The 26,479-nt window shown below is 40.6% G+C and overlaps 2 protein-coding genes across 8 annotated transcripts in view; one reads left to right on the forward strand and one right to left on the reverse strand.

The window, feature by feature from the left end:
• Positions 1-558: 558 nt before the first annotated feature.
• Positions 559-10,765, forward strand: tpk2 (thiamin pyrophosphokinase 2). Its single transcript, XM_034919479.2, has 8 exons — positions 559-795; positions 2,250-2,491; positions 3,073-3,136; positions 3,791-3,921; positions 4,205-4,323; positions 4,973-5,105; positions 5,747-5,843; positions 10,126-10,765. The coding sequence occupies exons 1-8, from the start codon at positions 720-722 to the stop codon at positions 10,170-10,172; spliced, it is 909 nt and encodes a 302-aa protein (XP_034775370.2). The 5' UTR covers positions 559-719; the 3' UTR covers positions 10,173-10,765.
• A 4,492-nt stretch (positions 10,766-15,257) lies between these two features.
• rbm10 (RNA binding motif protein 10) overlaps positions 15,258-26,479 on the reverse strand; it is a 66,623-nt gene continuing 55,401 nt past the window's right edge. For all 7 annotated transcript variants that reach the window (XM_034006964.3, XM_034006962.3, XM_034006966.3 and 4 more), the window contains 3 exons: positions 22,452-22,517; positions 21,686-21,774; positions 15,258-15,579 (listed from right to left, as the gene is read on the reverse strand). In XM_034006964.3, coding sequence (XP_033862855.3) covers positions 15,489-15,579; positions 21,686-21,774; positions 22,452-22,517 — 246 coding nt within the window. In that variant the 3' untranslated portion in view covers positions 15,258-15,488. The remainder of the gene's footprint in view (positions 15,580-21,685; positions 21,775-22,451; positions 22,518-26,479) is intronic.

The raw sequence follows: 26,479 nt of genomic DNA on the forward strand, positions 1-26,479 counted from the left end.
AGGAAACCGCTGAAACACAGAGGTCTTACTGTACCATCTTGAGAATTAAAAAGAAAAATGGCTTTCTCGGGATGACAGTTTTATTCCCTCGGTGGGCGGGACTGAGTGCATCATCCCAGGAAGGGGCCTATCGGCAGCTCTGGTATAGAGAGCTCAGCCATACCTACCCAGTGGGCAGGCATATCCCATAGGTAATGTCATTGGTGGTCGTCTTCGAATTGAAAGTGAGCTAGGATTGTCAGTTTTCAGTCTTAATATTTTGTCCCGCTCAGAAACTATAACATTGTTGAATCGTCCCGGTTTTGCTACTTTGTATTTACGTTGTTTTATAAGTACAACACTGTAGCATTGTGCTAAGCAAGTTGTCAGCACAATAATGTATTATACAAAAATAAATCAGTAAACGTATGGATTACGTGTTTAATAACTGCGATCATGTGTTTAATAATTCATATTCTGTTTAACTCCGTGGACCATGGCTAGTTTTTTTTTCTTTTCTGTAAACCTTGTGAGATTCAATGCACCGGCGTGTAAATAAAAACCACCGCCGAAATGAGCCTGCAGTGTCAGCTTCACCGCCAGTCCACACATGCGCAGTCTTTGTCTGTGTTGTATTAAATAAAGCCAGGCCGACCTGTTGTAAGGGCCTCGCATTTTTTAATTGTATTTTTCTATGGTTTTCTGATGAGATCCATTGTACTCGTCTGTCTCCTCGCTACATGGCCGGGTCCGGTGTCTCTTGGTCGGAGAGAGCTGTGCGGCTCCTACGGAGAATGAATAGCTTTTACTCAGCAGGTCAGACGGTGGCTTGTGTTTTCAAATTCTACTCATGTATTTTTGTACAACATTTAATTTCAGTTTATGTCACTCACGGAAGTTTGTTTCTTAGTGTTACCGTTGCGTAAACTGGTACTGTTATTAAAATACTTTTGTCTTGATTAATGTAAAATGAAGGCTACGGAAAATTGTTAATGTTATTTACGAAAAATACTGCAGCCTCCGTCTAAGATCTATCAGTATACACCGAGCTTGACCAAAAAGCTGTTAAAACACACGATTTTAGTTTATTTGTTATTGTAGTCTGTGTGTTACTTTATATTTGTGGAAAATTCTTGTCATTGAACACTAAGTGCCATTACATTAGCCTAATTTGAGGACAGGCTACTTGCAAATGTGTTGGAGCCTATCAGAACATGGGTGAAGTAAGAGCACAGTTACTGTTTATGTGAAGTCTGTGCAATGATGTGGAATAATAATAATAATAATAATAATAATAATAATAATAATAATAAAATAAGTTGAAGGGAACAATAATTTACAGATGCATCAAACAACTGCTGTAACTATGAGCATGAACACCAAGCGTGCCAAATGGCGTCCCGATCAGTTTTGAAATGTCTGAGAAAACATACCCCCCAAAATCAGGTTTACTATAATGGCATTATTGTGCCATTATAATATATAGAACATCTTTCTATCTGGGCTTTACATGGGCTGGGACTGGTTGGGCAGGTTAAATATTTCAAATCTCATTTTAATTCCCTTTCATATTCTGTTTTTGATGTTTGCAGTCATTTCAAGTTATTCATATTCCTGAATAGTTCTGTTCAATGTTACTGTTGTAGTGGGGTTTGTTTGTCAATGGCATACTAAACAATGTTATTTAAATAATAATAATAATAATTTCACGGCCACATTATTTTAACATGCGGACTGATCAGTGATGCAGCTCGTTTTCACATTTGCATTTTACTTCATGTTTACAAGCCGTTCCATCTGATATTGCTTAGATTACACCCCTGGGATGCTTTGTTTTCGTTCACAAGAGCTTCCATTTTAAATAAAGGAGTTCAGTGGCGCAGCACATACTGAAAGGAAACACATGTGTTTACCACGAGAGCCACAATAAAAAAAAAAACAAAGTGTAAATAAATATAATGTTTCAATAAATATTAGGCTACAGAACAATCAAACCGGGGAATCGACTCGACTCGACAGAATCCAGTATATAGCTATTAAACTCAGTAGTGCTACATTTCAAATACTAAATGAAACCTAATAAACTCAAATGTTTTGGCTAGTTCCAGTCTTTCTCAATGTCTTCAAGTGAAATTGCTTCTTTAATTTTGGTCCACGGCTTGCTTGAAAATTTGGGTATAAAGATTGGGGAGAAAATCAGCGCACTGTGCACTGAATTAAAAAGAAGCTACCCTTAAGTGTGAGGAATGTGTTCTGTGTTCTTTTGACAGGATCCAGCAGATGTCAGTGCTGGCACTTCAGTGTTGGGGGTATGGAGGTGGGTCTAGTGCCCCCTGCAGTCGTGGAGCAGCTGCGCAGGTTTCCGGACGTGTTCAGTTTCAAGGAGGAGAAGAGGCTGGAGCTGAACCCCGGTCTTGCCTCCTACCATGATAGATCGTCCGCGATGGACAGAGTGCTGCAGAGACTGAGGGAGGAGGAGAGATTCACCTGCCTACAGGGCTGGAGGGACGAGGTGACTGGAGAGGAGAAACACTTTCAATGGGAACGTTTGCATTGGCGTCAGTCCAGCTGTACCTGGGGGTGGGGTGGGGTGGGGTGACTCAGCCTGCTTTGAATAGTATGAGTCCAAGCAAGGTATACAGATTGTATCACACACCGTACGTTGAGGGCTGTGTTCAGTTCTGATCCCATGCAGTAGAAAAAGACCGTGGCATGAAACATATTGGTAGCAGCTGTCCTTATGGTCTTTAGAATTGATAATACTGTATATGAACCTGATGGAATTCACATCTTGATGCTTGCTGTGTGTTAGGGCAGGAACAATCACAGCTGGTGTTTCTGACAGTCATCCAGAGCTAATTCAGTACCCCCTTCCATTGTGGGAGAGGTCAGTGGTGTGGCTTTATTGAAGAAGAAAAAAGTTATTACTGTGCAGAATCTAGAGCGTGTGAGAGAGAACTGCTAACTAGAGAGAACGTGGTATTTAATGGAAGTGTAACCACAATGTGATGATTGTTCTATAATTGTTAGCTAATAACCGCTCATTGAATATGTCATCCTCTTTCAGCCTCGCTAAAGCATTCTCTCCCACAGAAATACGAAGTGATGCCTCAGTTCTCTGATCCGCCGTTGATGTGTATGGAGAGAGCAGCCACCAGTAAGTATCACACTGCCCCTAGTCCTACCGAAAGAGGAACAAGCTTCAAATTGCAATGTCTTCTCCTCTTACCATGTTATGATGTTTGCAATCATTCAGAGCGGTTTTTACTGCCATTTTGAAGTGCTTTGATGGAGTTCAGGAGCTGCACTTCATTTCTAGTTGCCTTCCATATGCAATGTACATTTTATATTAACAAGCTCCAACGCCATCTAGAGCACAGCTACGGTATAGCCAGCAAAACTTCATCCAAAGTGGCAGATCATTAGATGGTGCACTATGAAGACACTTTGGATGGCCTTGATTTATATATATATATATATATAGATATATATATATATATATATATATATATATATATATATATATATATATAATAATATGGCAGGCAACAGCAAACACTGACAAAATAAAAACACTGTATTTGAGTAATTGCAATAACAGCTCTTCAGAATTATTTCCAACATCATGGACAGGTAAGAGGACAGTGAAAGAAAGAGAATGAATTGCATAGCATAGTAGCAAAGTTCAATGTATTACATGCTGTAAGATGTTTCAAAGCTACACGTGTGAGACCGATCTAGCGAATGGAAGTGTAGGTTAGATTTAGGGAGTTCTTTTCTAAGCTTTCTGTGTTTTTTTTGTTTTTCTCAGGTCTGTTTGGAGTCAAGCGCTACGGAGTGCATGTCAATGGCTTCACCAGACAGCCAGACGGACAGCTGGCTATGTGGGTGGCTCGGAGGTCTCTTAGCAAACAGACATACCCAGGACTGCTGGACAACATGGTACCATGTGACTGCGTGTTCGTCTGTGTGTCACTCACAGCCTGTGCAGCTGCAATATCTGTCCCTTCTCAAACTGAGACTTGGTTGTTTTTTGTTCTGTTTACTTACAATTGCAGAAATGGCAGAAACTACAGCAGCACAGCCCTAGTAGTGGAGATGTAACTATTCTGTTTACTTTCATTGCGTTGGTGATTCAGACTATTTGCAGTAAACAGTAAAACAAGTGTCAGTGTGAACTGTAGTGCGTGTCAGTAACCCCCCCCCCCCCCGCCTCTGTGTTCAGGTTGCAGGGGGAATCGCATCCCAGAAAGGAATTAGAGACACTCTTATTAAAGAATGCGCCGAGGAGGCCAGTATCCCAGAGTGCATTGCAGCTGCAGCCCGGCCCGTCGGCACCGTCAGGTGAGTCACCCACAACAATCCCACAATGCTCTGCCATCGAGACAGTGTTTATAGAGGAATATACACTTCTATTATCCGCACTGCCCCTTTTAATATAGCACTAACCAAGACTAAAAAGAATATTCTTTCATTTGTCTGAATTTTGATTGTGCTAAATATCCATTAGTTCTTTTTATCTGTATTTATATTCCAGAATGAAATATACTGGTACTGTAAATAGCAACTTTTAATATACCATAAATATCAAGATTTATTAAACACCTGTCAGACCAAGAATTGGAGGAAATGTCTTAACAAATGGATCTGATTTCAACATCACTTATGAAAACTACACTGAGTTACTGCAGCTCTACTGGGTCATATTGTCTTACACTGGCCATTGCTTGCTGTGTACTGGGCAGAGCCTTGCTGTACTGTCCTGTGTGACCACACTATATAACACTATATAAAACCCAACAGCAGCTACCCAACATGGGGTCTGTATAAAGTTGTAATGTAGTGTGTTGGCATGCTGTGTGCTGGGCAGATCCTCACCGTGCTGTACACAGGGCAATCCTGGCGTGACCACAGTATGTAACCCTGTACATTATGTTGATGGTTCTAATTCTGCTTGATGGCTAGAATCATTGTCTCTCTCTCTCTCTCTCAGCTACACCTATGAGGATGGCGAGGGGGTTTTCTCGGAGTGCCAGTTTGTGTTTGATCTGGAGGTCTCGAGTGACTTCAGCCCCAGTGTGGGGGATGGAGAGGTGCACCAATTTTACCTGTGGCCTATTGAAAAGGTACAAGCAAATGTCATTGTAGAAGTAAGAGCTGTCTGGTGAGCTGCCACTTTCCTGTAGTGTTGCTGTCAATGCACCGCTGGTGCCAGTGCTTACAGTACATGTATATAGAGGTTGGCTGATGTAGCCTATATTACATCATGTACAGTTTGCCTATTTGATAAATTGCAGTAAGAACTACAGCAGAACCTCAGTTATGAACACCTTGGGAATGCAGGCTGTATGTCCGTACCTCTGAAAATCAGTTTTCAGTGCTTTTAATACATGTGTACACCTGCTATCTAAGGGGGAAATGCCTTGTCCATGACCAGCATGCTGCTTATAGGAGCATTGCACGCACGGGTTCATTGTACGCACGGGTGAGTGATTGCATTTCCGGTTGAAAGTGGGGTGTTCAGTACAGCGGTCAGTTCGTAAAACTGAAATGATTTTAAACATCATAAAAAGGTAAGGGGGCAGTATATTACAAAATGAAAGCACCAATATTATGATGGTATTTTTCTGGTAAGTTAAATACTAAACCATTAAATTGTGGTATTCGTCTGGTAAATGAAATAATATTCAATTGTGCTGCTTTTTGTAATCATAATTCAAATTGTTCATTGAGAAAATATTGTGGTAAATAAAATGTCTTGCTACAGGTGAAAGATGCCCTCATCACGGAGGAGTTTAAACAGAACTGTGCACTGGTGGTACTGGACTTCCTGATCAGACACTCCTACCTGCACCCGGACACAGGTGAGTGTGCCACACCCACACCCACACCCACACCACTGTGTAAATCCTTTTATACCAGGGCTGAGTCCGATACCTTTTTTCATATTCGACACAAATCTCATTTTGGAATCTACCTTGCATTCATTCAAATCCAACGAATTACACTGTTCCACATTACACAATGAGAAAATATCAGAAAACATCCTAAACAGCATTTATTTTTCATGCATTGTAAACAGAGTACTCCATGACGGGGTGCTGTGGTTTTCATTCCTGATTATCCTGGGCTCGAACGTTTGCGATGAATCGCAGTGCGGGGCCCTGCAGGTTCGATGAGAGCTCACAAACACACAGACATGCAGCACTGCAGGGAATTCAAATCAAGATTATGTCTCATGAGATATACATAGCTGGGTTCCCTTCTGTAGCAGTATCACTCCTATACACATGTAGGCGTTGGGCAAACTGTCTGTTCATCCATAATATAAAGGAGGAACGGAGCAACACAATGTCATGTCTTAAAGGTACAGCACTCAAAACACTCGTCACATGTTCATGGAGTGTGCTCTAAATCTCTCAAATGTCTAATTGTGGAAATGGAAACCCAGGACGGTTTTTGTATATGAAGTAACCAGACAACTGTACTTGGGTTTTCCCCCTAGAAATTACAGCCTTATTATTTTAATAGGCACAAAGTGCAGCGGTACCCTAAAATATGATCCATTTCCTGCCAATGCTGAATGACGGGGTGGAACATTTGTGTAACATTTAAACCACCCCTGAGAGCTCAGAGTGGCTTAGCCATGAGTGAGCTTACTGGCCGAACCTGAGTGGGTGAAAATCAGCTTGTATCTCACACAGCATATATAATTTAAATAGATAAGCATTATAGCATTTTTAAAATGTGGTGTTATTTCCATCTGATATAAACTTATACATAGACATTTCAGAGGGCTGGATCGCATCAATATCAGGGTCTGCTATATATTATAAAGACATTTCAGAGGGCTGGATCGCATCAATATCAGGGTCTAGTGCTATATATTATAAAGGCATGTCAGAGGGCTGGATCGCATCAATATCAGGGTCTAGTGCTATATATTATAAAGACATTTCAGAGGGCAGGATCGCATCAATATCAGGGTCTAGTGCTATATATTATAAAGACATTTCAGAGGGCTGGATCGCATCAATATCAGGGTCTAGTGCTATATATTATAAAGACATTTCAGAGGGCTGGATCGCATCAATATCAGGGTCTAGTGCTGTATATTATAAAGACATTTCAGAGGGCTGGATCGCATCACTATCAGGGTCTAGTGCTGTATATTATAAAGACATTTCAGAGGGCTGGATCGCATCAATATCAGGGTGTAGTGCTATATATTATAAAGACATTTCAGAGGGCTGGATCGCATCAATATCAGTGTCTAGTGCTGTATATTATAAAGACATTTCAGAGGGCTGGATCACATAACATAACTATTGAAAGTAAGGTTAAGTTTGCTAAAAATAGGTCCTTAGATCCCCTAAATGTTGTATCCATCAAAAGTTGCGCCAATCAAAGCACTTTAAAAAATATAATACAGACCTTTTTGTTTGCTTGTATGACTTCCGCATCTGACATTGAATAACACAGAGAAATCATATACAGGGCAGTTTACATGACAATCATGCACTTTTTAAATGACGTGACCAATACACCATTCACATATTTTGAGAGTTTAAACCTTTCTACACACTCTGTAAAAAAAATGAAATGATTGGATGCTCACAGCCGGCGCTACAGTGAAATTTATTTTGGGACGTACGTCACCTAGCACTTTGAGAACATTTTTAGGGCATACGCCGTACGCCCCCTAGCACTGAAGGGGTTAATACAGATCTTGTGTAAACAGAGTCAAGGCTTTTTCATAGTGGATGAATCCCAAGCAAAGTGGTAGTACTCGTTGCTGGTTTGAATCACTTGCCGTACAAGTTGAAGATGATCCATTGTGCTAAATCCACTCCTGAACCCTGCTTGCTCATTTGATTGTGCCAAGTCAAATTTATCTTGAAGTCTGTTGGTGAGTATCTTGGTAAAAATGTTGTAGATTATAGGAAGTAAGCTAATAGGTCTGTAGTTCTTGGTCTTCTGTATCTCCTTTCTTATGTAAAAGTATTGCACATGTATTTTTGTCAGCTCTTCACCACCACCTTTCACGATGTCAATTATGTTATGCCGTCTTCTCCGGATGTCTTTCCTGCCTTCATATGTTTGATAGCATGTTTCATTTCTTCTGGTAGAATGTCTGAAACTTCTTCCTCGGGTTGAGTTTTTTTCCGTCTCATCTTCGTTATCTTCTACACTGATCTTTTCATCTTGATATCATTTTCTATAAAAGTCTTCGACTCTCTTCAAAATCAATTAGCGGTTCTTGATGACAGTGCCGTCCTCGTTTGATTGCTAAAATCATTTTTTTCCCCCCCGACGATTAGTCTTTGTTTTGCTTTCTTCATGCTTCGGTTGTTTTCAATAGTTTTCTCTACCAACTTACAGTTGAACGACCGCATATCTCCAGTAATGCGCTTTCTTACTGTCTTGCAGAGCTCAATGTATTCAATCTTTGACTTAAGAGCTGCTGTTTGTTTTATTTCCCTGTCTTTTGTCTCTTACGTGATCTTCTGGTCGCATTTTATACTCTGTGTTCCAGTGATGTTTTTTGCTGTTTCTGTAATTACTTGCGTCACTTCCTCATAGATTTTGTTTACTTTGATTACTTCATCTTTTTTGCAGATCTTGAAGAGCGCTGAATCTATTCTTCAGTTCCAGTTGAAACACCAGGCTTTGCTTCTGGAGCATTTCTACATTGATTGTGTTGGATTTCGTCATCACAAGTTTTGCTCTCTCCAGTGCTGTGTTTAGGTGTATTTTGCATCTTACAAGTCTGTGATCACTTCCTGTGTTAAAATGGTTTAGTACTGAGACATCTTGTACGGTGTGCTTCTGTTGGGTCATCTCCATGGTCATTTCCTGATGGGTTTCTTCTGGAAGAAGGTGTTCATGATGAATAAGTTCTTGTTCTTTGCAAACTCGACTAGCCTGTCGCCCCTCTCATTCCTGTCGCCATGTCCAAATTTGACGACCGAATTCTCGTCTTCTTGCTGGGCTCCTATTTTGCTGTTGAAGTAACCGATGAAGTTATAGTGCCTCTTCCCATTTTCGTGTAGTTCTTGTCCTATAAAAATCTTCGACTTCTTCATCCGAATAGCTTGTTGTTGGTGCATATACTTTTATGAACTGAAGTTCATACTTCATTGAAACTTTCACTATCAGTCTTGCGGACTTCTCTGACATGCTGTCAATCTCTACTGCGTTATTCTTCATTCTCTGTAGTGCCTCGGTAGAAGAGAAGATGTCCACTCTTGAGTTCTAGTAGTCCTTCGTCTTTTCGTTGTACAATGTCCCACGTGATTCTTCCAAGTTCTTCTTCCAACTCTTGAAGTCTTGCTTCACCTGAAAGAGATCTGCAGTTGTATGTGGCCAGGGTGAGTGTTCTGTGGCAGCCTACAATTGTAACCCATTGATTCTTCGCACCCTCTGCCTTCATACCTAACCGGCCGCTGCCCTCCGGGGAATGAGGGCCATGTTTTTGTCTGTGCTTTCATCATGGGGGGGGTTGGCCATAACTCACCACGCTGGCCAGACGGGTTGGTGAGTGCCCCTTCCACTTTGGCCGTGTATGTTACTCAAGCATTCACAGCATGGTTGAACCTGCCAGAGTCAATGGACCCGCTGTACTTTGTCTTGAGAACCCGTTGTCACCCTCCTGCCACTTTGAGGCAGTGGAAGTTGGACTTTTAGGATTTTTAGGAATCCTTAAGAAAATTGAAATAATTCCTATAAGATCATATAGGAACTTCAAAATTATTCCTATGTTTTTTTTTTGTTTGTTTTTGCTGTTAAATCATATAAGAAACTTTAGAATCTAATAAGATTTAAAAGGATGTCCTATAATTACCAAGAGGATATGCGGTCTCGCAAGATTCGCTGACAACGAAAACTATGAACAAAATCATCAAAGAGAAGCTCACGCAGCAAAAGTTGTCGTGTCTTCTTGTATTTTGAGTCCATGAACAGCTTACACCTGCGTTATAACTATCCTAGTTAATAATGTGTAAAATCAATGTTAGTAAAGACCGACGCTATAACTAAGCTAAGTATGAACTTACACACAGCTGGTGCAGCCCAGCCCAGACTCCTGTTTAATTCCCTGTTCAGGAACTAAAACTTATTTCCTGTTTTTTTTTTTTTCTGTTCCAGAGCCAAACTACCTGGAGCTGGTGGTGGGTCTGCACAGGCCTTTGTGATGAGAAGACAGAGAGATCCACACAAGGGGCTGAGCTCTCCTGTATTTCACCTCACAAATACAAGAACTGAGAATCCCTGTGTTACAATAACATTAATTTAGCTCTCGTTAGCATTAGCAGGGGTCACCTTATTGTTTAGGTTACTACCCTCTCTAATTATTTTTAATGACGATATACAGAATTCGTTCACTATTAGAAAAACAGCTGCTTACACCTTTACAAGGTCTGTAACTGTAACAAACAAGCTGTATATTTATTTTTACACCGGTGTAATGTGCCTAAAATCAATCTACTTACATAGATGTAATATTTTAATACAACAAACAACCACAATCAAATGTCACTGCAATTTAAAGTATTCAAATACAACAATAAACTACTGACCTGTAAAATATTATTTCTTATCAGAGTCAGAACTAGCAACTAGTCTGTATAACTAACTCTATTAGGACCATGCATTTTGTTTTATTTATGTAACTAGATTCTGTTTCTTGTACAAAACACAACCCCCAAATTCTGGCTTGAGCAAGTAATAATATAGAGGGGTGGCTAAGCATTGCATCATAGGTGATACAGAAATGGGCATTACAGGGTTAAGGTGGCCAGAGGTTGAAACAATGTGGCACTGCAAAGGTTAATGGAACTTTAAGGATTCCATGTCGTGGTCCACACATTAAGCATACAAGATTTAGTATATTCTGATGCACAAAAGAAACGCAACACTCATGTCTATGTTTAATCAAATATTTTAAACACAGATATCAAACAAAATCACAGAAAATGTGAACAAAAATACAGATCAAAGAATCGTGATACGTTTTCAGTATGAAACGTGACACACTGTCAAAATGAAAGCATTACAAAGTTCGTATCGGGTATGACCTCCCTGAGCATTAACACAATCCTGGCAGCGTTGACACATAGACCTGATCAGCCTCTGGATAGACTGCTGTGGGATGTTACACCACTCTTCCTGTGCAGCTGCTGCTGCAGCCAGTTGGCGAAGATTGGCTGGTCGCTGTTGTCTCGTGTGGATGGCGCTAGCGATTTGGTCCCACAAATCTATTGGACTCAGGTCAGGAGAAAAAGCTGGACACGGCAAGACCACGAGATAGTTTTCTTGAAGTCGTGCAGTTGTAATCCTAGCACTGTGTGGTCTTGTCCTGCTGGAAAATGGACACTTCCGGATTGGCTTGCAGGAAGGGAAAAACTGTTGCCTCAAGGACTTCGTCAATGGTTACCCTCAATCTGGACCAAAGGCGTTCTTGTGTTAAAGGAGATTCCTTTCCACATCATCACAATGGCTATTTATACAGCTACTTAACTCAAATACCAAACACTGAGCACCTAGTGTTTTTATGAAATCACATGATATGCTCAGTATTTTGTTATCCCAAGGGACAATACTACTAAAACAATCAACAAACTTATCTGCTCACTATATAAAATGTAAATAACATTATGTATATGCCCAATGAACTATTGATGTCAAATTTAGACTGTGCATCAATATATAATCTTGCATATATTAATTTGCTACCTAAAATGGCTTCTGTGGCAGCTTTGTAAAATAGAATATTTTATCTTGTATGACTCCCACAATTGAAGCAGCAAAGAAAGAGTTGTATCCAGAGTCTGAAGCTAATGGTATGATTTTTTTAAGTCATTATCATCCGGAAAAGTTAACATTACCCACAGGTCACAGCTGAAAGTGAATAGTGTCTTTAGATTTTGCCTGGAGTTTCCCATACACTGAAGATATGAAGTAATGTTGCCTGCCAAGATGGTTTATAAAATACTGGCAGTTTGCAACGTAATAATAATAATAGTAATGCTTAATAACAGCTGCTTTCTTACAGACTGCATTGCAGCACCTGCTAAGACTTAACACAGACCAAGATCAATTCCCATGCATTTCCACATAATGTCTGCACGATCGCATAGTTAAGGTTTGAAAGAAGTCCTGTTTAAAGTCGATTTTACAACCAGCTCAACGAGCTTATTGGTGGGGTAAAAACCCCACCAGTAATCATGAAAATTTGTATGAGTGGTCGGATCGGCAGGCTCAACAAACCCTGGGAACGGGGGTAGCGTTTGGTTGAATACTTTTTGAGATACTGAGTGGCATAAAAAAACAACAAAGAAATAAAAAAAAAAAAAAATAATAATTTATACACCTGTATGGCAAATTAAGGAACCACGCTCGGCATACACATGGGGTGTAGATGTGCAACAGGGTATTAATATATTTGGGGGGGGTCCTAATTTTACAGGAATTGAACCCCAGAGATAAAGGTCTGACATCACTGCTGCCTGACGTCATTATTATTATTTATTTATTTCTTAGCAGACGTCCTTATCCAGGGCGACTTACAATTGTTACAAGATATCACATTATTTTTTACATACAATTACCCATTTATACAGTTGGGTTTTTACTGGAGCAATCTAGGTAAAGTACCTTGCTCAAGGGTACAGCAGCAGTGTCCCCTACCAGGGATTGAACCCACGACCCTCCGGTCAGGAGTCCAAAGCCCTAACCACTACTCCACACTGCTGTCCTTGCTAGGCAGAGTGACTTGCGACCGTTCCATTGCACTGAATAGGGAGACATGAAATATATAGTTCAGCACACACGGGTCACATCTGTGTTTCTGTCTGGATTAAAATTGGTAATCAGCAATAATGTTTTTTTTTGTTTGTGCAAGCAACGACACTGTTACAGTGCTGGTTTATTTCTTTCAGAGGCAGGTAAAGATGTCCGCATTTAGCAAAGTTTAACAATAACAAAATGTTGGTTAACAACAAGACATAAATGATAACATGCTCCTGTTTACAGTGTTTAAAAGATTTCGAAATGAAAATGATTTTGTAGGCATGAATGCATTTTATGTTTCTTCCTTCCATGAAATTACTTTAAAAAAAAAAAAATACATACTGCGCCATTATAACATTCAAACACGGAATTTATTAAAATGATATGCTATTGCAATTAATACAGCACTTGCCAATGTCAAGCATGACAGAGTTGTAATTGATACGAAAACATTTTTAACTCTGGCAATTGTGCTCCACAAAGGGAAGACCATCAGCCATGGTCACTATGTTGCCTGGGTGCGAAAAAATGGGAATGGTTTCAATGAAATGATACGCAGTGCACACAATGCATCAAACTGCCTAAAAATCTGCAGGATTCTTAGATGATCTTTCTAGAGAGAGTGGACAAAGTCAAACAACATGAAGAATAACTGCCCTCAGCACTACTGTTCAAATTTGTCTCCACCTCTCCAGCCTCAGGGGCAGGGATTAACATTTTTTCACATTTGATTTGGCGTCAAAAAATCTTTAAAAAAAATAATAGACTTTACACACTTGGTGCATGTCTCTTTCTTCTGTGCTATTTAGTGTCTCAAGTTGTGTTTTCACCACTGCATTATGTAGCAGATGTGGTTGTTTGATTTTCCAGTCAAGATAGCCACGCAACCTTAACTCTGCACTCTTATGTGTACGTTTCCCGTCACACTATCGGCAATGAAATCACTAAGCACATGACAAATTCTCCCTGAAGACTACCCATACGCACATAATACTGGGAAATCAGTCCTTGTGATTGGTAACATGTTCAGTAACTGCATTAGCATTGACACAATCTTTGCTGTCAACGTGTGCTTTAACAAACACCAGAATACCTTGTATTCAGAAATGTGTAATTCAAGTTGAGGTATGTAGAGATGAGTATTAGATTTTTAGAAAGGAGTACCTGAAAACAAAGGGGACATGCAGTATGTCAAACCCTACATGTATGTTTACACTTAGTTAGTACAGTATGGCATACTGTTGCTACATGTATGCTGTGGTACACGAAGCCGTGTTTTATGTCTCTTGTAAGCATAACATCCACGCATTACAATCCACCTCTTGTTTATGTACTTCATCAAGTACCGATACATTTTCAGAATGGTGAACTACAGAAATCTGCAATTGTACCTAAACATTTTAATGTCATAATTCGCTTCCAGCATAACAGTATGTTAGTAAGCATTCATAATCAACTGTAAAGTTTGAAAGACGAATGGTTAATCACAGTGCAAACATACACATACTGCAGAAAATGCAGTGACTCCTTTGAAACAGTGCAGTTAATACAAGAAAGCCAATATTGCAAATTCCAGATACAGAAAATAGTGTTTGTATGAATATTGCTGATAGCTTTTGGAGAAATATGGCTTGTTTAACATTAGTTCCAGTAATACATGGAAGGTCCCTAATTAATTCTATAGCACTACTGTGCATTCTGAGATTTTATTGGTTTTACTTAGAACACTGGTGAAATGATTAGTTTGACAGCAAACATTGTGGGAATGCTAATGCAGTTACTGAACATGTTACCAATCACAAGGACTGATTTCCCAGTGTTAAGAACATAAGAAAGTTTACAAACGAGAGGAGGCCATTCAGCCCATCTTGCTTGTTTGGTTGTTAGTAGCTTATTGATCCCAGAATCTCATCAAGCAGCTTCTTGAAGGATCCCAGGGTGTCAGCTTCAACAACAGTGTTATGACCGTATGGCCAGTCTTCAGGGAGAATTGGTCATGTGCTTAGTGATGTCAAGTGTGATGGGAAACATACACATAAGGCTGCAGAGTTAAGGTTGCATGGCTACCATAAGTCTGCAATTTCCTAACCTTTTGGACTTTTGCAACCAAACCTTAACGTTACTTTAACGAAGTTTTTGCCATATATATATATATATATATATATATATATATATATATATATATATATATATATATATATATAAAACCAGTACACACACAGAGGGTCCTCATAATCACTAATAACCACACAGTACCTCAAAAGGTAAATAATATTTCTATAGAGTTTTTCAGATCTCGTGTCCCGGCAGTGTGACAGACAGGCAATATCAGCGCTTAAGACTTTTTGAATGCGGAGCCCTGATAATGTAAGTGAACTCTGTATACACATGGTGCGTCTCCTTCCCATTGATGAATACCTGGCGCCATGTTCCCTAAAAGGTGTGACTAAGGAGAGGTAAAGAAAAAAAAAAAAAGCAGTCAGAACAGATTAGAAACACGTTCTTGTTTTATTGTCAGAAGCCATGCTGCACTCATCCATACCCCAGGGTACCCCCCTCAGAAAGGGGACCCTGCTCAGACCAAAGGCAGTCCAGTTCACATTTCTAGGGAAACAACTGCGTTTCATTACATGAAGAAAAAAAAATTCTGACTCCAATCCTGTACAAAAGTGTTAAAAACAGTCCATCTTGGAGGGGTGTCCCATCCTGGTCCCCATTCCTCAGTCCAATTCACTGTAACGGGACAGCAGACCCCTCTTCATCCCGCCCTGCAGCATCCGAGCACCCAGGCTGTCACCCGCAACCCCGTCACTGCAATAGAGGAGAAGGAAAGTCAGACTAGTCTTCACATCTCACACACCCAGACTGTCACCTGCAACCCTGTCACTGAGACAGAGGGGAGACAGTCAGACTAGACTTCACAGCACACATAGAAACACTTGTGTATCATTTGTTCTGGCTCCAGTGGTAGTACAAGGGGAAGTTTAGAACAGGGCTAGCGTATCTGGTGAAGTACTAGAATCAAACTAGCAACTTAAAAAAATGATTCTGTCCAATTAAATCACATCTATGCTAGGAAGGGGTCAAACTGCCTTTTCTTGTGCTTAAAATGGCACTCAATCAATCTGTCTGCATCCGAGTTGTATTTGTTTCTACCTAAGAATACTGAGGTGTTCAGCACGACAGGGCTGTGTATTTCTAATGCAGTGTCAGTGATTGAGGTGTTCAACACTACATGGCTGTGTATTTCTAATGCAGTGTCAGTGATTGGTGTTCAGCACTACAGGGCTGTGTATTTCTAATGCAGTGTCAGTGATTGGTGTTCAGCACTACAGGGCTGTGTATTTCTAATGCAGTGTCAGTGATTGGTGTTCAGCACTACAGGGCTGTGTATTTCTAATGCAGTGTCAGTGATTGAGGTGTTCAGCACTACAGGGCTGTGTATTTCTAATGCAGTGTCAGTGATTGAGGTGTTCAGCACTACAGGGCTGTGTATTTCTAATGCAGTGTCAGTGATTGGTGTTCAGCACTACAGGGCTGTGTATTTCTAATGCAGTGTCAGTGATTGAGGTGTTCAGCACTACAGGGCTGTGTATTTCTAATGCAGTGTCAGTGATTGAGGTGTTCAGCACTACAGGGCTGTGTATTTCTAATGCAGTGTCAGTGATTGAGGTGTTCAGCAGTACAGGGCTGTGTATTTCTAATGCAGTGTCAGTGATTGAGGTGTTCAGCAGTACAGGGCTGTGTATTTCTAATGCAGTGTCAGTGATTGGTGTTCAGCACTACAGGGCTGTGTATTTCTAATGCAGTGTCAGTGATTGGTGTTCAGCACTACAGGGCTGTGTATTTCTAATGCAGTGTCAGTGATTGGTGTTCAGCACTACAGGGCTGTGTATTTCTAATGCAGTGTCAGAGATTGAGGTGTTCAGCACTACAGGGCTGTGTATTTCTAATGCAGTGTCAGTGATTGAGGTGTTCAGCAGTACAGGGCTGTGTATTTCTAATGCAGTGTCAGTGATTGAGGTGTTCAGCACTACAGGGCTGTGTATTTCTAATGCAGTGTCAGTGATTGAGGTGTTCAGCAGTACAGGGCTGTGTATTTCTAATGCAGTGTCAGTGATTGGTGTTCAGCACGTACAGGGCTGTGTATTTCTAATGCAGTGTCAGTGATTGGTGTTCAGCACTACAGGGCTGTGTATTTCTAATGCAGTGTCAGTGATTGAGGTGTTCAGCAGTACAGGGCTGTGTATTTCTAATGCAGTGTCAGTGATTGGTGTTCAGCACTACAGGGCTGTGTATTTCTAATGCAGTGTCAGTGATTAAGGTGTTCAGCAGTACAGGGCTGTGTATTTCTAATGCAGTGTCAGTGATTGAGGTGTTCAGCAGTACAGGGCTGTGTATTTCTAATGCAGTGTCAGTGATTGAGGTGTTCAGCAGTACAGGGCTGTGTATTTCTAATGCAGTGTCAGTGATTGGTGTTCAGCACGTACAGGGCTGTGTATTTCTAATGCAGTGTCAGTGATTGGTGTTCAGCACTACAGGGCTGTGTATTTCTAATGCAGTGTCAGTGATTGAGGTGTTCAGCACTACAGGGCTGTGTATTTCTAATGCAGTGTCAGTGATTGAGGTGTTCAGCAGTACAGGGCTGTGTATTTCTAATGCAGTGTCAGTGATTGAGGTGTTCAGCAGTACAGGGCTGTGTATTTCTAATGCAGTGTCAGTGATTGAGGTGTTCAGCACTACAGGGCTGTGTATTTCTAATGCAGTGTCAGTGATTGGTGTTCAGCAGTACAGGGCTGTGTATTTCTAATGCAGTGTCAGTGATTGGTGTTCAGCACTACAGGGCTGTGTATTTCTAATGCAGTGTCAGTGATTGAGGTGTTCAGCAGTACAGGGCTGTGTATTTCTAATGCAGTGTCAGTGATTGAGGTGTTCAGCAGTACAGGGCTGTGTATTTCTAATGCAGTGTCAGTGATTGGTGTTCAGCAGTACAGGGCTGTGTATTTCTAATGCAGTGTCAGTGATTGGTGTTCAGCACGTACAGGGCTGTGTATTTCTAATGCAGTGTCAGTGATTGGTGTTCAGCACTACAGGGCTGTGTATTTCTAATGCAGTGTCAGTGATTGAGGTGTTCAGCAGTACAGGGCTGTGTATTTCTAATGCAGTGTCACTGATTGAGGTGTTCAGCAGTACAGGGCTGTGTATTTCTAATGCAGTGTCAGTGATTGAGGTGTTCAGCAGTACAGGGCTGTGTATTTCTAATGCAGTGTCAGTGATTGGTGTTCAGCACGTACAGGGCTGTGTATTTCTAATGCAGTGTCAGTGATTGGTGTTCAGCACTACAGGGCTGTGTATTTCTAATGCAGTGTCAGTGATTGAGGTGTTCAGCACTACAGGGCTGTGTATTTCTAATGCAGTGTCAGTGATTGAGGTGTTCAGCAGTACAGGGCTGTGTATTTCTAATGCAGTGTCAGTGATTGAGGTGTTCAGCAGTACAGGGCTGTGTATTTCTAATGCAGTGTCAGTGATTGAGGTGTTCAGCAGTACAGGGCTGTGTATTTCTAATGCAGTGTCAGTGATTGAGGTGTTCAGCACTACAGGGCTGTGTATTTCTAATGCAGTGTCAGTGATTGGTGTTCAGCAGTACAGGGCTGTGTATTTCTAATGCAGTGTCAGTGATTGGTGTTCAGCACTACAGGGCTGTGTATTTCTAATGCAGTGTCAGTGATTGAGGTGTTCAGCAGTACAGGGCTGTGTATTTCTAATGCAGTGTCAGTGATTGAGGTGTTCAGCACTACAGGGCTGTGTATTTCTAATGCAGTGTCAGTGATTGAGGTGTTCAGCAGTACAGGGCTGTGTATTTCTAATGCAGTGTCAGTGATTGAGGTGTTCAGCAGTACAGGGCTGTGTATTTCTAATGCAGTGTCAGTGATTGAGGTGTTCAGCAGTACAGGGCTGTGTATTTCTAATGCAGTGTCAGTGATTGAGGTGTTCAGCAGTACAGGGCTGTGTATTTCTAATGCAGTGTCACTGATTGAGGTGTTCAGCACGTACAGGGCTGTGTATTTCTAATGCAGTGTCAGTGATTGGTGTTCAGCACTACAGGGCTGTGTATTTCTAATGCAGTGTCAGTGATTGAGGTGTTCAGCAGTACAGGGCTGTGTATTTCTAATGCAGTGTCAGTGATTGAGGTGTTCAGCAGTACAGGGCTGTGTATTTCTAATGCAGTGTCAGTGATTGGTGTTCAGCACTACAGGGCTGTGTATTTCTAATGCAGTGTCAGTGATTGGTGTTCAGCACTACAGGGCTGTGTATTTCTAATGCAGTGTCAGTGATTGAGGTGTTCAGCAGTACAGGGCTGTGTATTTCTAATGCAGTGTCAGTGATTGAGGTGTTCAGCAGTACAGGGCTGTGTATTTCTAATGCAGTGTCAGTGATTGAGGTGTTCAGCAGTACAGGGCTGTGTATTTCTAATGCAGTGTCAGTGATTGAGGTGTTCAGCAGTACAGGGCTGTGTATTTCTAATGCAGTGTCAGTGATTGAGGTGTTCAGCAGTACAGGGCTGTGTATTTCTAATGCAGTGTCAGTGATTGAGGTGTTCAGCACTACAGGGCTGTGTATTTCTAATGCAGTGTCAGTGATTGAGGTGTTCAGCAGTACAGGGCTGTGTATTTCTAATGCAGTGTCAGTGATTGAGGTGTTCAGCAGTACAGGGCTGTGTATTTCTAATGCAGTGTCAGTGATTGAGGTGTTCAGCAGTACAGGGCTGTGTATTTCTAATGCAGTGTCAGTGATTGGTGTTCAGCACGTACAGGGCTGTGTATTTCTAATGCAGTGTCAGTGATTGGTGTTCAGCACTACAGGGCTGTGTATTTCTAATGCAGTGTCAGTGATTGAGGTGTTCAGCAGTACAGGGCTGTGTATTTCTAATGCAGTGTCAGTGATTGGTGTTCAGCAGTACAGGGCTGTGTATTTCTAATGCAGTGTCAGTGATTGGTGTTCAGCACGTACAGGGCTGTGTATTTCTAATGCAGTGTCAGTGATTGGTGTTCAGCAGTACAGGGCTGTGTATTTCTAATGCAGTGTCAGTGATTGGTGTTCAGCACTACAGGGCTGTGTATTTCTAATGCAGTGTCAGTGATTGAGGTGTTCAGCAGTACAGGGCTGTGTATTTCTAATGCAGTGTCAGTGATTGGTGTTCAGCAGTACAGGGCTGTGTATTTCTAATGCAGTGTCAGTGATTGGTGTTCAGCACGTACAGGGCTGTGTATTTCTAATGCAGTGTCAGTGATTGGTGTTCAGCACTACAGGGCTGTGTATTTCTAATGCAGTGTCAGTGATTGAGGTGTTCAGCAGTACAGGGCTGTGTATTTCTAATGCAGTGTCAGTGATTGGTGTTCAGCACTACAGGGCTGTGTATTTCTAATGCAGTGTCAGTGATTGAGGTGTTCAGCAGTACAGGGCTGTGTATTTCTAATGCAGTGTCACTGATTGAGGTGTTCAGCAGTACAGGGCTGTGTATTTCTAATGCAGTGTCAGTGATTGAGGTGTTCAGCAGTACAGGGCTGTGTATTTCTAATGCAGTGTCAGTGATTGGTGTTCAGCACGTACAGGGCTGTGTATTTCTAATGCAGTGTCAGTGATTGGTGTTCAGCACTACAGGGCTGTGTATTTCTAATGCAGTGTCAGTGATTGAGGTGTTCAGCAGTACAGGGCTGTGTATTTCTAATGCAGTGTCAGTGATTGGTGTTCAGCAGTACAGGGCTGTGTATTTCTAATGCAGTGTCAGTGATTGGTGTTCAGCACTACAGGGCTGTGTATTTCTAATGCAGTGTCAGTGATTGAGGTGTTCAGCACTACAGGGCTGTGTATTTCTAATGCAGTGTCAGTGATTGAGGTGTTCAGCAGTACAGGGCTGTGTATTTCTAATGCAGTGTCAGTGATTGAGGTGTTCAGCACTACAGGGCTGTGTATTTCTAATGCAGTGTCAGTGATTGAGGTGTTCAGCAGTACAGGGCTGTGTATTTCTAATGCAGTGTCAGTGATTGAGGTGTTCAGCAGTACAGGGCTGTGTATTTCTAATGCAGTGTCAGTGATTGGTGTTCAGCACTACAGGGCTGTGTATTTCTAATGCAGTGTCAGTGATTGAGGTGTTCAGCAGTACAGGGCTGTGTATTTCTAATGCAGTGTCAGTGATTGAGGTGTTCAGCAGTACAGGGCTGTGTATTTCTAATGCAGTGTCAGTGATTGAGGTGTTCAGCAGTACAGGGCTGTGTATTTCTAATGCAGTGTCAGTGATTGAGGTGTTCAGCAGTACAGGGCTGTGTATTTCTAATGCAGTGTCAGTGATTGGTGTTCAGCACGTACAGGGCTGTGTATTTCTAATGCAGTGTCAGTGATTGGTGTTCAGCACTACAGGGCTGTGTATTTCTAATGCAGTGTCAGTGATTGAGGTGTTCAGCAGTACAGGGCTGTGTATTTCTAATGCAGTGTCAGTGATTGGTGTTCAGCACGTACAGGGCTGTGTATTTCTAATGCAGTGTCAGTGACTGAGGTGTTCAGCAGTACAGGGCTGTGTATTTCTAATGCAGTGTCAGTGATTGGTGTTCAGCACGTACAGAGCTGTGTATTTCTAATGCAGTGTCAGTGATTGGTGTTCAGCACTACAGGGCTGTGTATTTCTAATGCAGTGTCAGTGACTGAGGTGTTCAGCACTACAGAGCTGTGTATTTCTAATGCAGTGTCAGTGACTGAGGTGTTCAACACTACAGAGCTGTGTATTTCTAATGCAGTGTCAGTGATTTGTGTTCAGCAGTACAGGGCTGTGTATTTCTAATGCAGTGTCAGTGATTGGTGTTCAGCACTGCAGGGCTGTGTATTTCTAATGCAGTGTCAGTGATTGGTGTTCAGCACCTACAGGGCTGAGTATTTCCTCTTCTTGGTTTCTGGTGCCTCCGGCATTCCGCTCTTCTCCCTCCTCTCTGCCGCTCTGTCTCTGTATCGCAGCTGGGAATGGGAGATATATATATAGGGTTATAAACTCTGCACGCTTCAAGCTGGTAGAAGGTGCAAGAGATGGAGTAGCAGCTTGCCAGGCAATGTGTGCATTAAAATTCCTGCTCCTCAACAATACATTATCTGAAGTAGAGGACGGCAGAATGAAGCACAAACTCAGTGTTGTGATGGAGAGATATCAAGCTAGGCACAAATGTAGCAGCTTACCGAGACTGACAGCCTCAGTACACCAGTAAAAATGTCAGCACCCCAGACAAGAGAAATATTCTTTCAATCTTCTTTTCAAACACTCAATGCAGTTAATTGCCGTTGATTGGTACTCAATTGTATTTGTGGGGGAAGGACAACCTTTCGTGTTGTGAAATCAACATGTAAATAAATGCATTTCTTGAATACCTGCCGATAGAGAGTATGAGCAACTACTTTCTACACACCCCTAATTATAATACATGTGTTAAACAAGTGTATATGGAATAGACCATGAATAACTCTTGAATATTAAATAAATAACCTTAACCTCTATAACTACTACTGTATAAACACTACAACCAGCATCTGTATTTCACTTGCATCTTTTGGACAATGTTAAGACAATTCTACATGTGTACTGTTTGGACAGGGTTTAATGTTTAAACTGTGAATGATTTCCACCCGTCCCAGCAGCTGACCTCCATGTCTCCCCTCTCTACTCCCTCCAGGTCAGGCAGGCCAGAGCGACGCTGCTCCAGGTTTTGCTAAAACAGAAACAAAAAAGCAACATGAAACTGTCTGTTAATACAAAACTACAGAGCCATTGGTACCATGAAAAAAAGAAAAAACACATGAAGGATCTTGTGGGTAGGGACCTAAATGGTGCCAGAGAATGTCATCACCAAGTTTTATCACAATTGGATAAGCAGTTCTGCAGAGAATGTCCTCAATGTCTTATCAGAACTGGATAAGGATGATGTTCCATTTATGCGGTCCATTTATTAATCGCGCGTCAGGCACGCCAGGTCTAATTAATTTTCACACGCGCAGTTAATTTTATACGCGCTGTTTAAAAGTTTTTTTTTTCACAGTCAAACGGGTTTAAATGGCCCTGCATATCAACAAAGCACTCACTAGGCATCTCCAGCCCCGCCCCAGCCTTTTGTTTGCTATAGCGTTCAGCTGTGTAAGAAATAAATAATAATAATAATAATAATAATAATAATAATAATAATAATAATAATCGTACATACCGATCGATCATCTCCAGATCACTCGTTTTATCACCAAACTCCTCAATAATGCGATCCAAGTCATTATTTTATTACTATAACATCTGAAAAAAGCTCTGCAAATGTCCACGATAGTCTCAGTGCGCTGACGCACTTAGCCAGCTTGTTTACTATGGACGACCATTATCTGATACCTGATACCATGTACGACTATTCATGAAATACGCCTTTTTTTTTTTTTTTCCCCCCCCGACTTGTCTCGGCTCCTGTCGCTACCACTCGGCAATTGAATGGTTTTCTCGGCTTTTTCCGGAGAAAAAACGACTAAACACCTGTTTATTGCGTTGCTATAATGATGTCGGACCCAGTCCGACAAAGGACCTGTGAGGAATAATTGCAATGTCGGACCCAGTCCGACAATGGACCGCAAAGGGTTAATGGTGTATAGTAGGATTCCAATAGGCTCGACCGAATCTTCAAGTCACGCTCCAGACAACTACTGCCATCTGCTGGTTTGGTGTTGAAACTCACCCTTTTTAGAATCAAGACAAGGGACCGATATGGAACCACAATAATTCATAAAACCAAGTTGCTAGTATTATACTGTTTAGATGCCTTTATTCCTTGCAGAAAATGAGTCTTACTTGCTATCAAGTCATTTGAGTAATTTTTTTTTGCAGTATTATTTGTTTACCTTGTGTTTTGCTTGTTATTATTGCAAATTAAATGTCAGCATATAAGACTGATTCAGACACCGGAAGTAAAGAACAGTTTGATGCGTGATCGGGGGATTTTAAAAACAACAATTTGAAAGTAACTTTTCATTTTATGAAAATGATGTTAAAGACCAAAACCATCCTTTAATTTTGAACCACAGTATAAGCACTAGAGCAACACACCCTGCTGCTCATTGCTGCAAGTTTTCAAGTTTTTTTTTTTTTTGTTTTTTTTTTTAACTGAAATGTTCCCATTCCTGATCGCTCGCACCAACAAACAAGCAAGCGAGTGAGTTACTTCACATGAAGTAGACAAAATAAAAAAAAGAACTGAAATGGCGTGATGTGTTAGCTCATGGGTTGTATGTTGTATGAAAGTAAACATAATAAATATGCATAAAGTTACAAAACCAAGTTTTTTATATCTTGCATTTGTAAGTTTGCCAGTTAATAATGTTTATTCTTGTGTTTTGGGATATTCGCTGAATATGACATTACTGGAACGTGTATTAGAAGTGTATCTGGACTCATTAATGAAACTGCTGTGACTTGAAGAAAAGGGCCCCTTTATTGCAGACATACTGAACTGTGTGACCTACTGACAAAGACATAAAGCATCGATGTCTCAGCGGAGGACATTAAAAGGACTATCAGTTTTAAGAGGCAAGATACACCAATGACCTTCTGAAAGCGGCTATTAGCAGAGTGACAAGACTAACTATCCAAGCAAAGCTAAACATTTTGAGCTCCACATCAAATGCTAAACAAGGTGCTGTCACTCTGCTAAGTGACGCTGCAACTCTGGGATTCTGCCTAAAAATGGATCCAGGACGGGACTCTGCCTAAAAACTGGCCCAAGAAGAGAAAGCAAGCTGCAAGCGAGTCAACGACCACGGAGGACTGCCGTAAAACTTAGTGACTTATCAGAAAAAAACCGTCTGGGTCTGCTGTACACCTAAAACCACAGTATCCAAAAGAAACTGTGCCCTGCTACTTCGGTAGCTAAAGATTCAGCGAAGAGGACAGAGCGGACAGGTGTTGTTGTGTTGATCTTACCGAGGATTTTTTTGCAGCTATTTGTTGATTCCATCGAGGATTGAGAACTTTGTTGCAGAGTTTGATCTGATATGGGGATTGAAGACTTCATTGCTGAGAGGAGAGCCTTTTGTACTGGACACTTCAACAAATTGAGTTTCCAAACCAGCTGATGCAAAAGTCGAAGCTACAAGGAATCGTTGCGTATAATTATTTCTCCTTTCACGGAACTAAATTAATTAATTGTAACATATTCACATGTAATTGAACTGTTAATTATATAGTTTGCACACTTTGCGTGTGAAATAACTTAGTGAAACTTGATTAAATAACTATAAGTAATCTGCCTCATATTGATGTATGAAGATACAACAATATGTATTTTAAAAGTATTTTAAAAGTAAACTTGCTATATCTTTAATCTATATACCATTAATAAGCTTAATGTGACATATTCTAAGATTGTCTGCACCATTTCAGTTTAGGCTGTGTGTGTGTACGGGGGTGTGTATGTGTCAGCAAGCTACTAGCTACGTCACAGCCTGCTTATGCTGCTGCTTTGTGTGTGAGGAGGAGATAGGCTGGGTCATATTTTTGTGCTTAGAAACTAAGATTTATTTTCTGACTTTCCTGATTTCTGTTTAATATTTGTGTACTAAATAAAAATACTGCTACTGATTAAACATTCCTTGTGTCTAGTGTGTGTATGTGTGTTCATAGTAAATCCTCGATCTTGTAACACGTCAATTAAATATTTTTAATAAGAGAACTAATCAACCCAGATAAACTCGAAATAATCAATTATTGAATTGGTTTACATATGGTTTACAAATGTTTATTTTAAAGCCCATTGCATGTGTTGCCATTTACAAAAAAATAAATAAAATTGTGTTAATTTTTTCAAAAAGTAGTATTTGTATTGTTCATAAAACGCATGTGTGCCTTTTGCTTATTTTACCATGTTTGAGGACGTCCGATTTGTAATTTCTGGCGAATACGATTTTTGACTTCAAATAGTAAAACATGTCAAATATTCGTTTGGATATTTGCCCCAGCACAAATATAATGGCGATAAGTTACATTTTTTAAAATATATTTATGACAATTAGTAAGTCAGGCAAAAGAAAGGTTTACATTTTAACAGAACCTAAGAAAAGTAAAACTGACCCTGTAGTCTTCCTCGCTCGACTCGCCTTAAGTTATTATTATTATTATTATTATTATTATTATTATTATTATTATTATTATTATTATTATTATTATTATTTATTTCTTAGCAGATGCCCTTATCCAGGGCGACTTACAATCGTAAGCAAATACATTAAGTGTTACAATACAAGTAATACAATAAGAGCAAGAAATACAAAATTAAGTTCAAACACAAGACTCTCAATTAAAAAAAGAAAATCTTTGATCTTGTTCGCCCAGAGAAATACAAAAAGACAGAATTTCATTGGAAAGTTTGGCATTTAACCTGTGAGTGTTTTCACTTTCATTCCATTTCAAAATAACCGTTTATGTGTAAACCTCTAAGACATATTTTTAAGTTCCTATTTAACTTACTTGTCATTATATTAAACGTTTCACTAAGTTATTTATTGCTGCCCTCACATTAAGTGGGGCTCTGCAGCCTGTGTGTACAGTATATATTTAAATATTCATTCACATTACTGACTGACACATTTATTATTATTTTTTACTGACTAGTGCGCTGCGCTTTCGCAAGTATTAACACCACTTATC

This window comes from Acipenser ruthenus, chromosome 56 (assembly GCF_902713425.1).
Source record: "Acipenser ruthenus chromosome 56, fAciRut3.2 maternal haplotype, whole genome shotgun sequence".
In the NCBI taxonomy this organism is placed as follows: domain Eukaryota; kingdom Metazoa; phylum Chordata; class Actinopteri; order Acipenseriformes; family Acipenseridae; genus Acipenser; species Acipenser ruthenus.